The 15,286-nt window shown below is 42.4% G+C and overlaps 1 protein-coding gene across 5 annotated transcripts in view; it reads right to left on the bottom strand.

The window, feature by feature from the left end:
* ADAMTSL3 (ADAMTS like 3) overlaps positions 1 to 15,286 on the bottom strand; it is a 374,681-nt gene that overhangs the window by 113,490 nt on the left and 245,905 nt on the right. For all 5 annotated transcript variants that reach the window (XM_035024252.1, XM_035024249.1, XM_035024250.1 and 2 more), the window contains 2 exons: positions 11,115 to 11,401; positions 278 to 407 (listed from right to left, as the gene is read on the bottom strand). In XM_035024252.1, coding sequence (XP_034880143.1) covers positions 278 to 407; positions 11,115 to 11,401 — 417 coding nt within the window. The remainder of the gene's footprint in view (positions 1 to 277; positions 408 to 11,114; positions 11,402 to 15,286) is intronic.

Here is a 15,286-nt window from a genome sequence, read left to right as displayed (position 1 = left end):
CATCTAAAACTAATGATGTAATGTATGGGGATTAACATAAGAATAAAAAAAAACAAAAAAGAGCCAGGGTGAAGGGGATTCCTTCTCAACACGCAGTTTCTGTGCACCCAGCAGGAATCTGGCTGGAGCATAATGTGAATGGAGAAGAGAGAACGCCGACCTAAGCCAGGTGGTTTACCTTGGGCAGAGGCACAAGCCTTTATGCACATGTGGGCCTCTCTGCAGGAGAGGGTGCTACCATTCGACACAGCATCCTGGAGCACGGGACGGCACGTACCTGGGTGGGCAGGGCTCCATGTTGCAAGCCTGGCTCATTGCCGGGGGACGGTGGACCATATCACACAAGGTATCACTGACTGTCTGCTGGGTCTGGGTGTGGAAGCATACTGCTATGGCTTCTTGATGGCCTGGAGGTTGGAGAGAGGAAAAAATGCCAGTGACTTAGAATAACTTACTATGGGGGAAAGAATAGGGTCTTGGGACTTCTTAAGCCACTGCCCTTTGACTCTACTGCTTGGCTACAGGCTGATTTCAGGGTGCACATGGGAGCAAACCGCTTTGCATTTTTCAAAGTCTTCCCGTTTTTAATATTCTCCCCACTGCCCTCCCCGCCCAAATACACTCACATTGAAACACGAAAAAGCACCCGACTCCCCATCTACTCTCAGGCGTACCTACATTCCAAATGCACTCAAAGTCCCCTCAGCTGAACCATCAAAGTGTTCCTCCCAAACGCATACCATAGTTTCCCAAGAGGAATTTTCCTATCAGCTGCTAAAGAATAACATTTTTTTCTATGTACCGCACATGTGTTAACTTTGACGTGGAACCCTCATTAAAATTTTCATTATGGTGTGAGTTGCTGTTCACTATTACTGTAATTAGTAATATTTCCATTGCTAGCAAAAACAACAGCAATACCTCCCACTGGGAGAGGGCTCTGGCATGTATAAAGTGCTTTCAACTGTACCATTTGGGCCCACCATAACCTTGTGAGGTCCGAAGAATGGTACCATCATCTCCATTTTATTAATTGAATAATGAGGACACTGAGGTTTAGAGAGAAATTAAGACAGCAAGAAAAGGGGTAGATTCAAAACTAAAAATTAGGTTTCCTATCTCCTAAGCCAGAGCTCTGTCTTTGTCCTGCAGGGATCCCAAAATGCAATACAGTCAACCAGCTTCCCAAAGCAGGGACTGCTTCTTGGGCAAATAGGAACACTTCCATGGGCTAATCTTTCCTTTGTCTGGCCCCAAAGCCCACGTCTCAACCACTATTCTTCGTCTATTGAGACAAAAAGAATTATTGGAAAATCAGAAGTGAACAAAATATAAATCAAACTCTGGATGAAAAAAGTCACATAAAAATTGTAACAGCAACTTGACTCTGCTATTTGAAATATGCAAATGTATTCAGTTTCATGCAAGAATGTGTGTTCCATTATGTTAGAAGACTGTGGTTCTTTTTCCAAATGCCATGTTTCAATTCATCCGTTTTATGATATTTTACAGAATGCAGAATAGGCCAAAAGGATATATAAAATATACATTGGTGATGTTCAGTTCTTTCCACTAAATTTTCTCCTGCTTTCTTCAGTTGAATTCTTATGTTCGTGGACATGGTGGGATGCAGTCTTCAATCTCCATGGATCTCCCATGAACTTTTTTTTTTTTTTAAATAAATACTGGCTTATTTGAGATACCAAGGGGACACAGCTACAGTTGAATTACCAGTCCCCATTTGCAAATGTCAGGCTTCCTTACGGACTTCATAGAGGCGCAGATGCTCATTTTCTAGCATGGCTGCATTTCTTTTTCATCAAAATCCAGTTACCTTTCACATATATTTTAATTTGTAATCAAAATTCTGTAGAAAATATAGAGAGACTATTTTGGAATGTTTTCTGGAGACACAGTGGGTGGGTCTTAAAGGTCTAAAGTGATCTCATTTAACCATTCGTATGAAGTGCTAGAACACTCGTGACAAATTTCTCTGTCTTAAAGTAAGCATACTCAAAGGAATGTAAAAAATTAATAGATGGCTTAGGATACTTATTGGGGTAAAATGTATTTTCTAAAGATGGCCACAACAATATCTTCCACCCCACATACTCAACCTACGAGAACAATTTAACACTTTTCACTTCAAGAGGCTTGACAAAATCTTATCCTCAAAAGTAGAAGTAAAAAATATAAGTTCACTTCATCTTATACTTAGCAAAATTTGGGTGATAATTGTGATGCATTTAGGAGCTATAAAATAAATGATGCATTAAAATTTCAGTATAATTTTTCTAATCAATTCCTTTGGTAGCATGAGGCAACATCCCTCAATCCACATTTGACTTCTACAATGTCATAATAAGAGGGTCTTTTGGGGGGCAGAAATAATATTCAAAGCCTTCATCAAGAAATGAATTAATGATTAGAGGAGGGTGCAAGGACTCAAAAAAGGGAAGCAGAGCCATTTAACACATTTCCTTTTGTTGGTTTAAGGTTGGCGTGAGTTGGGTTTCTTGCATGCAAGTCCTGAGTAATTCAACATGCCAAATAACATCTCACACACACACACACACACACACTCAGTAAGAAATACCTGGAGCAATGAAGAACATCTAGCCAGAGCCTTTAAAGTGCTCTGTCCAGTATTTAATACATCAAGTTTAAATTTAATACATCAAGTTTAAATATGAAAAAATAAATTGAATAAGACAAGTATGTTGATTTAATAACCGAAAAGCCTTGGGCCCTAGAAAGAGACATTAATATGCTCTTGGCGCTCCAATGGAACATTAACAAAAACTGATCCTCTATTAGTCTATAAAGTAAACTGCATAAGTTCCAAAAGCCAGAAATCACGCAGGTCACATCCTCTGACCACAACAGAGTCCAACTGTAAACAAATAATAAACAATTAAACCCCCAAGTCCGACCATTAGAATTTTCCATAAGTCATTCCCTATTTAACTGCTTGGTCAGAAAGAGTGAATGGATCCCACATTATTTGTGGCCAGAAAAAAAGAGAAGAGAGAGGCTTAAAGCAACCCAAGACCAGATGAACAACTCGTAATAATAATATCAATACTGCCATGAAGTGGATGGCTTTTTTTCCCAAGAAAACCTAAATTAGGGAAATTACTTGGAAATTAAGATCTTGAATACAACAATAAGCAGGAGGGGTGGGGCTTGAAAATGATGTCAAAGATCCAGCCACGATGCTCTCCCCTAAATCCTGCCCCCAAAAGGGGAAAACAAGAATGGGCAGGAACCAGTGCTTTCAAACTTTTTAAAAAGATAATATCCATGATATAAACTATTTCTTAAGATATGTTATTTATTGGGGCGCCTGGGTGGCTCAATCGGTTAAGCGACTGCCTTCGGCTCAGGTCATGATCCTGGAGTTGCAGGATCGAGTCCCGCATCGGGCTCCCTGCTCGGCAGGGAGTCTGCTTCTCCCTCTGACCCTCCTCCCTCTCATGCTCTCTGTCTCTCATTCTCTCTCTCAAATAAATAAATAAAAAATCTTTAAAAAAAAATATGTTATTTATTGATTTGAGAGACAGAGCATGCATGAGTGGGGGTGGAGGGGGGAGGCGCTGAGGGAGAAGGGAAGAGAGAAGCAGGCTCCCCGCTGAGCAGAGCCCAACACAGGGCTTGGTCTCAGGACCCTGAGATCATGACCTGAGCTTAAATCAAGAGTCAGACGCTTAACTGACTGAGCCATGAAGGCGCCCCATGATATAAACTATTTAAGACTGTTGAAAGGTATGGAAAACTCCAATTCATGTTACAAAACTACTATAACCCTGATAATGAAATCTATAAAAGAAAAAAACAACCATATCTACTTCATACAGTGTTGCCTTGTACAATGCTATATTACAGATACAAGCCCAGGGGCATATTGAAAAGAACATTAGTCCATTTTCCTTTCTCTCAGCTGATAAGCCACTGTGAATGAGAGGATGCTACTCTCAACTCCCAGGTCATGAAAAAGGGAAAGCATGATATGCTCTGGGTCAGGAGAAGTGCCAAGGAACAGCATCATTCTTGGGGTTCAAATGCAAGTGTTACAGCACTGCAAATAGGTGAGTTCTTTTTAGCAACCAGTTGAGGACACAGCTGGTAAAGATTAAGGACTGTTGAAACCATTTGGCTGCATGAAGGGCATCATAAACATTGCTGGAGCCTGAGAGGAAGTGACCAATTATATCAAGAGTGGTTAGAAGAAATTACAGCCAGAGGCCTGTCATGACTCGGAGAGATCTGAAGAGAACAAAACAGCGATTGCTAACCTTCCGTGTCGGGAACACATCTCCGTGGGGAGTATGCTAACATGATCCCGCGGTGGACCTCGGTTTCGGTCCCACTTTCCCCTTTGTAGGAAGGCATGCTTGGAGTCCGCCATGTGAAATGGAAGATGCCCACATGCAGCAATATCATTCACACATGTCACTAAATCCAATACTAGCATATTGTAGTCAGCTGTATAAGAAGAGAATGTTACACCGTGACCTCAAACATCTCTGCATTCACTCCCCAAATCACTCACACACACTGGCCTTTTCCTGGCCTATTTCTATTAGGAGCTGCCTCTTCCACAGCTGAAGACCAATCTCTACCACTGTGTGTTGGCTTTCACTCCTTTCCACCTTCCCAGGAAATCTGTTGATTACTTTAGCTTTTGATTTCATTCCGGAGCTTTCTCACTTCCTTGTAAATGTACCCAAGCCACTCAGTCATTGAATAACACAACACACACACACAACCCACAATACCTTCTAGCCTCTTCCCTCTCTCTGTCTTCTTTATCACAGACAAATTTTGCCACAAAAATATCTATTCTTTTCATCTCCATGTTGTCACCTGTCACTCCTTCCTCCATCCTTTCAAATCTGACATCCTTATCCAACATTCCAATGGATGGACTCTTCAAGTCATCAGTGGCCACCAATTCTCTTCCTGGAGATTCTCATCCATCCATGCCCCGGCTTCAATTCTCTCCATACACAGATGATTCATAAGTGTGTATTTCCAGCCTCGATCTTTGCACTTTGCCTCAGATTCACACGTGCAATGGCCTACTTAGAGCATCTCTATTTGGAAGTCCAAAGGCATGTTAAAGTTATTACAACCAGAACTGAACTTGTGATTCCTTGTGCCCAGCTGGACCTCCAGTGAACACTCATCATCTCAGGGTAGAATCCAGGACTCAGACTGGCCACCTCACTCCCGCTCACCCGCTCCACCCACAGACTTTCACCTTCTACACATTTCTCCGAGTCATCTGCTGTACTCCATCTCTAGCATCCTTACCACTGAAGGCCCAGCCTTCGCCTGGATGAGACAACGACTTCTTAAGACGTCCTCCCTCACATCTGTTCTTATCCCTTCCAAACCCTTTTTTTTTACAATACAGCTGGGCTCACTTTTTTGAAATAAATAAAAGTTTGATCATGTAACTGCCACTTTGATTCGTTAAATGGCTTCCCCCCGGATCTTGGGATAAAGAACCAAGTCAGCTTTGCCTGTAAGGCATTAGTCGGCCCCTGCCTTCCTCTCTAGCATCAGCTCACCATCTTCCTGAGTATTCCAGCTGCACCTGCCTTCTTCATTCGTGAGATGGACCATGCACCTGCTACCCAAGGACTTTGTACCTGCTCTTCCTTCTGCTGGGAATTCTCTCTGTGACCACCCCCCAGCCCCTCCTTTGCTGAATTAATTCCTCATCTTTCAGATTTAAGTTCAAGAGTAATCATTTTTAGGGAAGCTTCCCCTACTTCCCTAACTAGGTCAATTTCCTCCTATTATATGCCTTGAGAGCACCATGAATCTCCTTTGCTATAACCAGCTGTGATTTACATATATGTGTGTGATTATAAGATCGGCACATTTCCCCCGCCAAGTGTGAGTCACTATCACTCAGCCCAGTGCCTACTGCAAAGAAACATGCAACAAATTTGTAGAATGTTGTTTTTGAACGAAACAACAGAGAGATTCCTGCTACTGTCAGGACAAAGGCAAGGTTGGCATTGCCCACACTCCTTATTATTGTTTTTGTGATTCTAGATGATGCAATGAGATATAAAACTTACATAAGATAAATAAATATGTGAAAGGGAAAAATGAAACCATCATTAATTATAGATGATTATTTTACTTAGAGAATTCGTAAGAATGGACTTAAAAATGAGTAGATGTTTTAAGGGGCTCAGAAAATCAGATTTTTTAAAAGAGAAAAAATGGGAGCATTATAAGAAGAATGCCCTATTATTATTCTATGATAAAATAATCATCCCACTAATACTTACTATAGATCGCGTGCCAAGCACTGCGTTTAAGCACTTCTCCTACATCATCTTGTTAAATAAGCACATTCAATCCTTTCATTGACCCTCATGAAGTAGGGATGGCTCTTCTCATTTTACAAAAATGAGCCCCTACAAACTTAGATAAGGGGCCCAAAGAGAGTGAAGAGAGCGGAAGAGGCCAGGGTTCAAAGTGCGGTCAGGCTTCAAAATCCGTGCTTCTGCTACTAGCTTGTGCTACTAGAAAATACCAAGGTAAAAATGAAAGGTCGTAAGTGCAACAAATAACATAAAATACAAAGAAACACTGGTGAGGAATGTTTAGGATGCAGTAAATTACAGAACCTTAGCAGGGGGTCCTGGAAAGGTAAGGGTATCTTCCAGGATGTCTGTGTGTTCAGGCATGCACATGCATGCGCACACACGTGCCCCCTGGAAGCTGGAAATTCAATATGTCTGCATTCTTCATGCTTTCGAGAATTAAAAGAGAATTCTCCGTTGCCACTCCAGTATGAAAGCAGACCTAGGAAAGGTTCTCAAGTATCAGCCATTACAACGAATAGATTTACTTTGATTTTCTGTATGATGTGCAGATAAGTTAGAAGATACAAGTACACAGATTATCAGGACGCAACCAAAGGTTTATCTTTTCAGAAATCTGTAATTTGTATATATTATTTTTCTATCAGAAACAGGAATGTTGGGGAAATAACTAGGTGCCTGGGGAAGTTCTATTTTCCTGTGGTATTGTTACAGCAGACCAGGGTGAGGGTTAAAACCGACGTTCGTAACTACACGTAAGTGGACTCGTAGAGGCTGAGCCTCCAAAAGCACATTAAAATGGGTCACAGAGAGGCAAGTACCCCTGTGTGTAAGTAGTACTGTCAAGACAGTAAAGGTGAATAACCAAAGCTGTGGTCCACCAAGTCAAGGGTGGTGTCCTACTCATTTTCTATCCTGATACCGAGCCCAGAACTCAGAGCCATGGAGTCCAGCACAGAGCAGACATGCAGTCCCCTGCCTTTATAGAGGATTTTGGTTTCAAGCATTAGGCCTTCAGTTTTATAGAATTTAGTGTCTATTTAAAAGGAAAATTTAAGCTTGAACCCACAAAGTTAAAAACATTACTTTTTGGCAAGTTAGAGAGCTTATTGTATGCACTTCAACCAACCCTCTCTAAAGAATGAGAATTATTTTCTGTTTTGGACTGCGTGACGGCCTCCGAGCCTCAGTTTCCCTAACTGTAAAATTTGGGTTCATGGATATCCAAGGTTCATTTAAATGATATTATTCTAGGATTAAACAATATAATAATACACCTTCACAACGCTAAATTGCTGTTTAACTGTGCATTGAAAGATTTCCAAGTTGATCTCTGTTAAAATTTGTAAAATGGGTTCCAGATTGACAAGAGGATGTCAGAAAATAAATGGGCACCTTCTCACCAACCATCTGAATGGTGAATTGCACTTCTGACATCTTCAAGGCAGTTACCCTTCTCACAGCACACCCAAAGGGCCACAACGCCAATAAGAATAAACTCAATTAGCCAAGTTTCACAAAACTTGTATGTTTTAAATGGATTAAAAACTCATTCTACTACTGAGGTAGATTCCCAAGAGAAATGAAAAAATATGTCCATATAAAAATATGTACCTGAATGATCATAGCAGTACTCTTCACAACACCTAACACATGCAAATAATCCAAATTTCCAACTGATGAATGGATAAATAAAATGGGGTATATCCATACAATGGAATAGTATTCATCATAAAAAGAAATGAAGTACTGATTCATGCTACACCATGGATGAACTTCAACTGGAAACATTACACTAAGTGAAAGAAGACAGTGACAAAGGACCACCTATTATGTGATTGCATTTATATGAAATGACAGAATAGACAGAAAGTAGATTAGTGGGCTGCCAGGGGCTCCCACTGGTCGGGAAAATGGGGGTTTGAGGAAAAACGGGGAATGACTGCTTAAGGGTACAGGATTCTTTGGGGGGTAAGTGTTCTAACATTGATTGTGATGATGGCTGTACAACTTTGTGAATATACTAAAATCCACCGAGTTGTATAGTTCAAATACATAAATTGTATGGTATGTGCATTACATTTCAATAAAGCTATTACCAAAAAAAAAAAAAAGAAAAAGAAAGTCATTCCCATGAGTTCAGCCATCCTGGAGGCGGACTCTAGGGCCACCTTGGTACACAATACAATAGCAGATTCTAATATTTTGACATCAAGCTTCAAAGATGAGGTCTATTAGGCTCTGCCAACTGAATCAGAATTAACCTGGTCATCTTTCCTTGGGCAAATCCAACTGCTCTGTTAGTTCCAAGGACCCAACATGGCATACTTTCCCAAATCAAGGGGGAATTTTCCAATCAGGGAAAGAACTAAAATCAAGAATGACAGAGTACTAGACAAAATAGCAATTCTACTAAAGTCAACATTCAAAAGCTTGAGCCTGGGTGGCTCAGTTGGTTAAGTGTCTGACTCTTGATTTTGGCTCAGGTCGTGATCTCAGGGATGTGAGGTCAAGGTCTGCATTGGGCTCTGTGCTCAGTTCAGAGTCTGCTTGAGATTCTCTCCCTCTGCCCCTCTCCCATGATCTCTCTCTCACTCTCTCTAAAATATATAAAAAATCTTTAAAAAAAAAAAAAGCTTGAGATTAACAGATTTGAGGATGTACGAGCAATAGTAGGATTTTTTCTGCTCTCATAATAAAAGACAAAGCTCCGGGCTTCTGTGAAACTGCAGGAATGCGGTAGCTCAGAAGTGGTACAGACAGCTGACATTTCGCAGTAATGTAAAAGAAAGTTCCAGACATCTATAATCGCAGTTGAATAGGGGACCATTTTTCATCACAGCAACTAGCTCTAGAGGGATTCTCCAGAATCATCAAGAAAGTACCAGTTTCTCTTATCGCCAAGGGCATGTCAAAAGAGGAAGGGAGGGAAAAATAAAACAAGATGAAATCAGAGAGGGAGACAAACCGTACGAGACACTTAACTCTAGGAAACAAACTGAGGGTTGCTGGAGGGGGGAGGGGAGTGGGAGGGATGGGGTAGCTGGGGGATGGGCATTAAGGAGGGCCCATGATAGAATGAGCACTGGGTGTTATATGTAACTGATGAATCCCTGAACTCCACCTCTGAAACTAATAATACAATATATGCTAATTAATCGAATTTTATTTATTTTTTATTATGTTCAGCTAGCCACCATATAGTACCTCATTAGTTCTTGATGTAGTGTTCAACGATTCATTAGTTGCATATAACACCCAGTGCTCAACACAACACATGCCCTCCTTAATACCCATCACCCTCCTGGCTACCCCGTCCATTAATTGAATTTTAATTAAAAAAAAAAAAAAAGTGCAGGTTTCCAAGCTATAGCAAGGGCAGTGTCCAGGCTCCTGAACTCAGAGGGCGCAGGAGTGAAGTTCCAGGCCCCAGCACAGGTGTGGCTGAGATTATGTGCCCTGGCAGCGAATCAGGGTCCTGGGGAATAAGAAAATCTAAATTCCTGGCTAGCTGGGTCGGCTTCTACAAACCAGGGCGAAGCAAGTAAGAGAGCAGAGAGAATGCGGGAGTAGGTAAGGGTTCTTTGCTCAAATTCTAGGTGCGTAAGTCCATATGAAAGGCAGCAGTTGCTTTGCTGAAGCCTGGGGTAAAGCATATGTCACTCCACCTGGGTCAACTGCAGGCTGGCAATGTCAGAGACCCAGTGCCTGTGTCAGGACAGGTGAGTCTCGAGGTTGAATTAGGACAGGAGAAAGACAAATACCATCGGGTCTTGGAGACCAGATGGGAAGGACTGGGAATTTACTTAAGAGCCTGGGGGACAAAGGGTGAGGGGCTCAGGCACAGTGACGGGACCCTGAGCTCCAAGACCTGATAGGGAGGTCCAAGCACTGGGCTCAGGACCACCAGGAGGAGTGGAGCATGCACTTGACCCAACTGCCTTCTAAGGCAGCAGCTCCTTGTATTCTTTCCACCATTGGCTGGGACTGAAGTCAGCACACATTTAGTCACCAAGTTTTGCCACAACCACTGGAGTCCATGGGCAGGGTGTGAGGAGTCCTGGATTCCTGATCGGATGAGCCCCCTTCACATCAGTAGAAGATCTAGCTTTCCAATTATTTCTATTTCCTTCCAAAAAAGAGAGCCCCGGAGAATGACTATCTGGACTCCGGCTCTCTACTCATCCACTCCATTTTGGATTCTGGAATGCTTAATAATGATCCTGGGGCCAATTTCTACCCTACTGAGGCCCGCTGACCATATTAGCACTTCCTAATCCTAACAGGTCCACTGTCTATGCATGTGACTCCACATGTATACACGTAAACCGTAGTCATCAGTATGTTCTGGCCCAACGTGCGGGTATGAGCCTGACTATAATCTGAGGATGAGTCTTGACAGAGTGCCATCAGATAATCTCACTTTGTAACACTGATTTATGGGCAAGACTGCCTCGATTTACCCGTTCTGCGTTTTCCTATTTATTCCATATTACTCAGTGGCCTCTTTCCCCATCTCATTTATTCAGATGCTTAGGCCAAAGGAATGTACTAATTTTTTTGGCCACAATATTATCCCACTATCCTTTATCTTCCTAGAAAATAATCATAATGGAAAAGAAAGAAAGAGATGGCAAGGTTTTCAGTTATCCAAATGATGTCACCTCCTTTAGACTTTTCTAACTTGTGTATTTGGCTTGAATGATTCAGTGATTTCTCAAACCATGTCAAGATGAGACTGTCCCCCGAGCGAGAATCAAGTACCTCCCAAGCATGTGGCCGTGCAAGGGGTGAACCCAGAGTACTCCCAGTGGTAAGTCATCCTGCTGTCCTCCTGGAGAGAGACGTCCAGCTCTCGGGAGGCAGGGCCCTCGCCGCATGGCTTGAGGAGGCAAGGCCGCTCGGTGGGCAGCTCGGGGCCTTCACACTCTTCCTCGGGCAGCTCGGTCTCCGTCTGCGTGAACGTGAGGAGCACGCGACACTTCACCTCTCGGACCTGGACGCCCGGCCCGCACGTGGTGCTGCAGGCTGACCAGGGCTCCGGAATGAACCTATGGAAAACCGGGATGGGGGTGGGGAGGAGGACACGCAACTGTTACATTTGGGCCACAGAGGAGCGACAAGCATTCTCTGAAGCGAAAAAGTAACATATTTATTCAGAGGGAATTCAGAACATTGGAAATGCCATATTTTTACTGATGCTCAATTATGTCATCAACAAATTTTCAAATCTTATTAACAACAGAATTTTCCCTCGAGATATACTGAACGTTTGCATCCATTTTGTAACTCAAGTTCTGTGCTATGACCTTTGCATAATATCATTAAAACTAGGGGGCGCCCGGGTGGCTCAGCTGGTTAAGTGTCTGACTCTTGATTTCGGCTCAGGTCATGATCTCAGGGTCGTGAGATCGAGTCCCGCATCTGGCTGCAGACTTAGCTTAGTCTACTTCTCTCTCTCTCTCTCTCTCTCTCTCCCTCTGCCCCTCCTGGCACACTGTCTTTCTCTCTCTCTCTCTCAAATAAATAAATCTTTAAAAACATATAATTAGGCTTTTTAAAATTTGGTAATAAATTCCACAGTGAAAATTTCTAATCTGATTTCTTCTATAATATGGAGATTTTTCACCAATATTTATTCATCTCATCTTTATCAGGCTTATCCCTTAACTGGCAGGGTTTTAGTCAACCCTCAATATTTAGGAGCTAAGCTACAGGACAACAAATGTTTTTGGCAGAGTAGATGAAGCTTACGTATTCTTTTCTATTTACATAAATACACTGAACATCTTCTTGAAAATACCTTAGGTATTCCACAATCTACCTGAATAAAGTATTTATTTCTGATCCTGAATTATTATCCACTGAATCAGAGGTTGTCCACCTACAGCATACAGGTCAATTCCAGCCCATCTATTTCTCTACAGCCTACTAGCTAAGAATGATTTTGATGGTTTTAAATGGATGGCGTGGGGTGGGAAGGAAGGATAACATTTTTGTGAATGGCACAAATTCTGCTTGCTTTTGTGTTACACGGCGGGGCTGGGTATCTGCAACAGAGACTGTTTGGCCAGCAAAGCCTAAAGTATTTAATGTCCAGGCCTTTGCAGAAGATGTTTGCTGATTCCTGCCCTGAATTTAAAAGCATAGATTCAGGAGGGACACAGGTATTTAAGATATCCTGAAGCAACACTTACATAAAGAGACACTCCCAAGCGCTAGACAAGGAAGAGCTCAGTAATAGAATAAGTCTGGGGAACTGTGGGTGCAGTCCCGTTAAATGGGTTAATTTACTGCAAAACTCTCCCAAAGACTATGGTATATGAACACATACCAAGAATGCTATGAGGGAATATGGTGTGCATCATTTCCTACGCTTACATGGACACAGACCCCTATGCACAGGGTTATGTACTAAGTCACTTCAGAAAATGATTAAGATGTAGTTCCAAGGCTTAATGTTCAAAATCTCAGAAAGATAGGGTAATAAGGGTCTCTCTGAGTCCTCCAACCTTCTCTCCACGGACAAGACATCATCACAGTTGTCCAAAACAGTACATTCCACTCAGCAGAATGAAACACCATTGCTATGCATGAGCCCAGGAAAGAACTACCAGTAAACCCCCCAAATTTTGTTTATTGTGTTGAAAACTGTTAGCAGAAAACTCCTTCTCTCCCTCTCCTAGCCCTCCTAGGCCAGGAGGGGGCTTGCCCGACTTCCCAGGATGGAGGAGTTACTGAAATAATATTTGCACAATGCTCTTTTCTTCCCTTGATGTTTTCCCCAGTAGAACTAGAAAGCATCCAACTCTTGATTTCAGCTCAGGTCATGATCTCAGGGTTGTGGGATCAAGCCCCGAGTTGGGCTCTGTGCTGGGTGTGGAGCCTGCTTAAGATTCTCCCTCTCCCTCTGCCCTTCCCCTAAAATAAATAAATAAATCTTTTAAAAAAATTTAAGACAAGGAATCCATACAATGTAATAATATGAGGTCAATTAAAAGAAGGAGGTGGCTATGGGGCACCTGGATGGCTTAGTCGGTTGAGCATCCGACTCTTGGTGTCAGCTCAGCTCATGATCTCAGGGTCGTGAGATCGAGCCCCGCATTGGGCTCCACACTCAACAGGGAGTCTGCTTGAGATTCTCTCTCTCCCTCTCCCTCTGTCCCTACAAGCCTGCTTGTGCTCTCTCTCTCTCCACTCTCTCTCTCTCTAAAATAAAGTATTTTTTTAAGGGTGTAGGTCTATATTAATTGAGCAGGAATAGCTCCTCTTAGAGACAGTTAAATGAAGTAAGTATGGGGTAGTTCACATACTATGATTTTTTGTCTAAATTCACACAGGTATACATATGCATATGTAGTGTATATATTATATAATTATATATCTATAGCACATACGTCTACATATGTTGATTTCCTGTATGATTCCTCTTCTGGAAGCGATTCCATGTGTCAGGGTCTAGAGTGTAAAGGGGGGGCTTCCACTTCTTATTTGTAGCTTGAAAAGGTTTGAATTTTCTAACCTTGTGTGTACTGTAGTTTTATGGTCACTACTTTTCTCCTCTCCTTTCTCCTTAGAAATAAAAACTTAAAATTTGGGATTTTGCTTTAATGAGAAGTAGGTTTTTTTCATTCAGGCTGGACTCCTGGGTCTCCTGGGATCCAGAACCCTGACAGAATACGGGGCCGGAGAGAGGGCTCACCTCATTTCCCAACAGGGCAAAAGGTGGTTGCGTTCAGTGCTTTCCTAAGGCAACCAGGATGTTTCAAGTTGGTTTTCAGAGATCCTTTTAAGGGTCCTCTTAAAAATCAGATCTGAGAGCTGTCCAGATTAGCCATGAGTGATTTCAGAGGGGAAAAAAAAAAGCTGTGGTAACTCAAACTTTAGGCATAAACTAGCATGATTTTCTTCTGTGGATTTAAAAAATTTTTTTAATGTATTATTGTTTATTTATTTATTTATTCTTAAAGATTTGATTTATTTACTTGATAGAGAGAGAGAGCACACAAGCAGGGTAAGGGGCAGCAGAAGAGGGAGAAGCAGGCTCCCCGGTGAGCAGGGAGCCTGACCCGGGGCTCGTCCCAGGACCCTGAGAACATGACCTGAGCCGAAGTCAGATGCTTAACTGACTGAGCCACCCAGGGGCTCCTATTATTGTTTAAACAAAAGATATTACAGTGTTCATGCAGTTCTGAGTCTTCTTTTGTTTTTCCGTCACAGAAAAAAATGTTTAAGGATAAAAAAAGGAACAGAGCCGCATGAAAACATCTGAAGCACCACGTCTGCACAAAACACAACCAGAGAAACAGAGCACGTTCCCTACGTCTGCGCTCGGCAGCAGAACTTAGAATAGCACTTCCCTACCATGAGAGTTTAGACACGAGATGATAAAACGACAGAATAAGATGGGAAACTATGGAGCTGAAGATATAAACTGTGAAGCTTAAGGACATGGTTCCAAGTCTCATCAGGAATTCAGAACCTGGAAAACACAGAAGAATCAAGGCTGATGATCAGATTGATGACACAGGCAGGACTTGACAGTGCTGAGAGAGAGAGGGAGAGAGGGAGAAGCTTCTGGAGCAATCGGAGGGGTGGAGGGGAAGGACAGGCTGCCCAGAGGACTGTCTGGGGTGATTGAAGTGTTCAGTATCACGCCCAAGGCTGTGGTCGTAGGGCTGTTTGCACCTTTTAAAGCTCATCCTTTAAATAGACCCAGTTTGCTGTATGCAAATCACACCTCTCCAAAACGGACTTCTTAATTTTTTAGTTTTTATTTTTTTAAAGATTTATTTATTTATTTGAGAGAGGGAGAGCATGAGTGTGGAAAGGGGCAGAAGGAGAGGGAGAGAATCTCAAGCAGACTCTGCACTGAGTGTGGAGCCGGACTTGGGACTCGATCTCACGACCCTGAGATCATGACCTAAGCCAAAATC

Source organism: Mirounga leonina, unplaced genomic scaffold (assembly GCF_011800145.1).
Source record: "Mirounga leonina isolate KUSES-001 unplaced genomic scaffold, KU_Mleo_1.0 Mir_178, whole genome shotgun sequence".
NCBI classification, from domain to species: domain Eukaryota; kingdom Metazoa; phylum Chordata; class Mammalia; order Carnivora; family Phocidae; genus Mirounga; species Mirounga leonina.
Note: the sequence above shows the minus strand (reverse complement) of the source record. Positions and strands in the feature narration are given on the sequence as shown.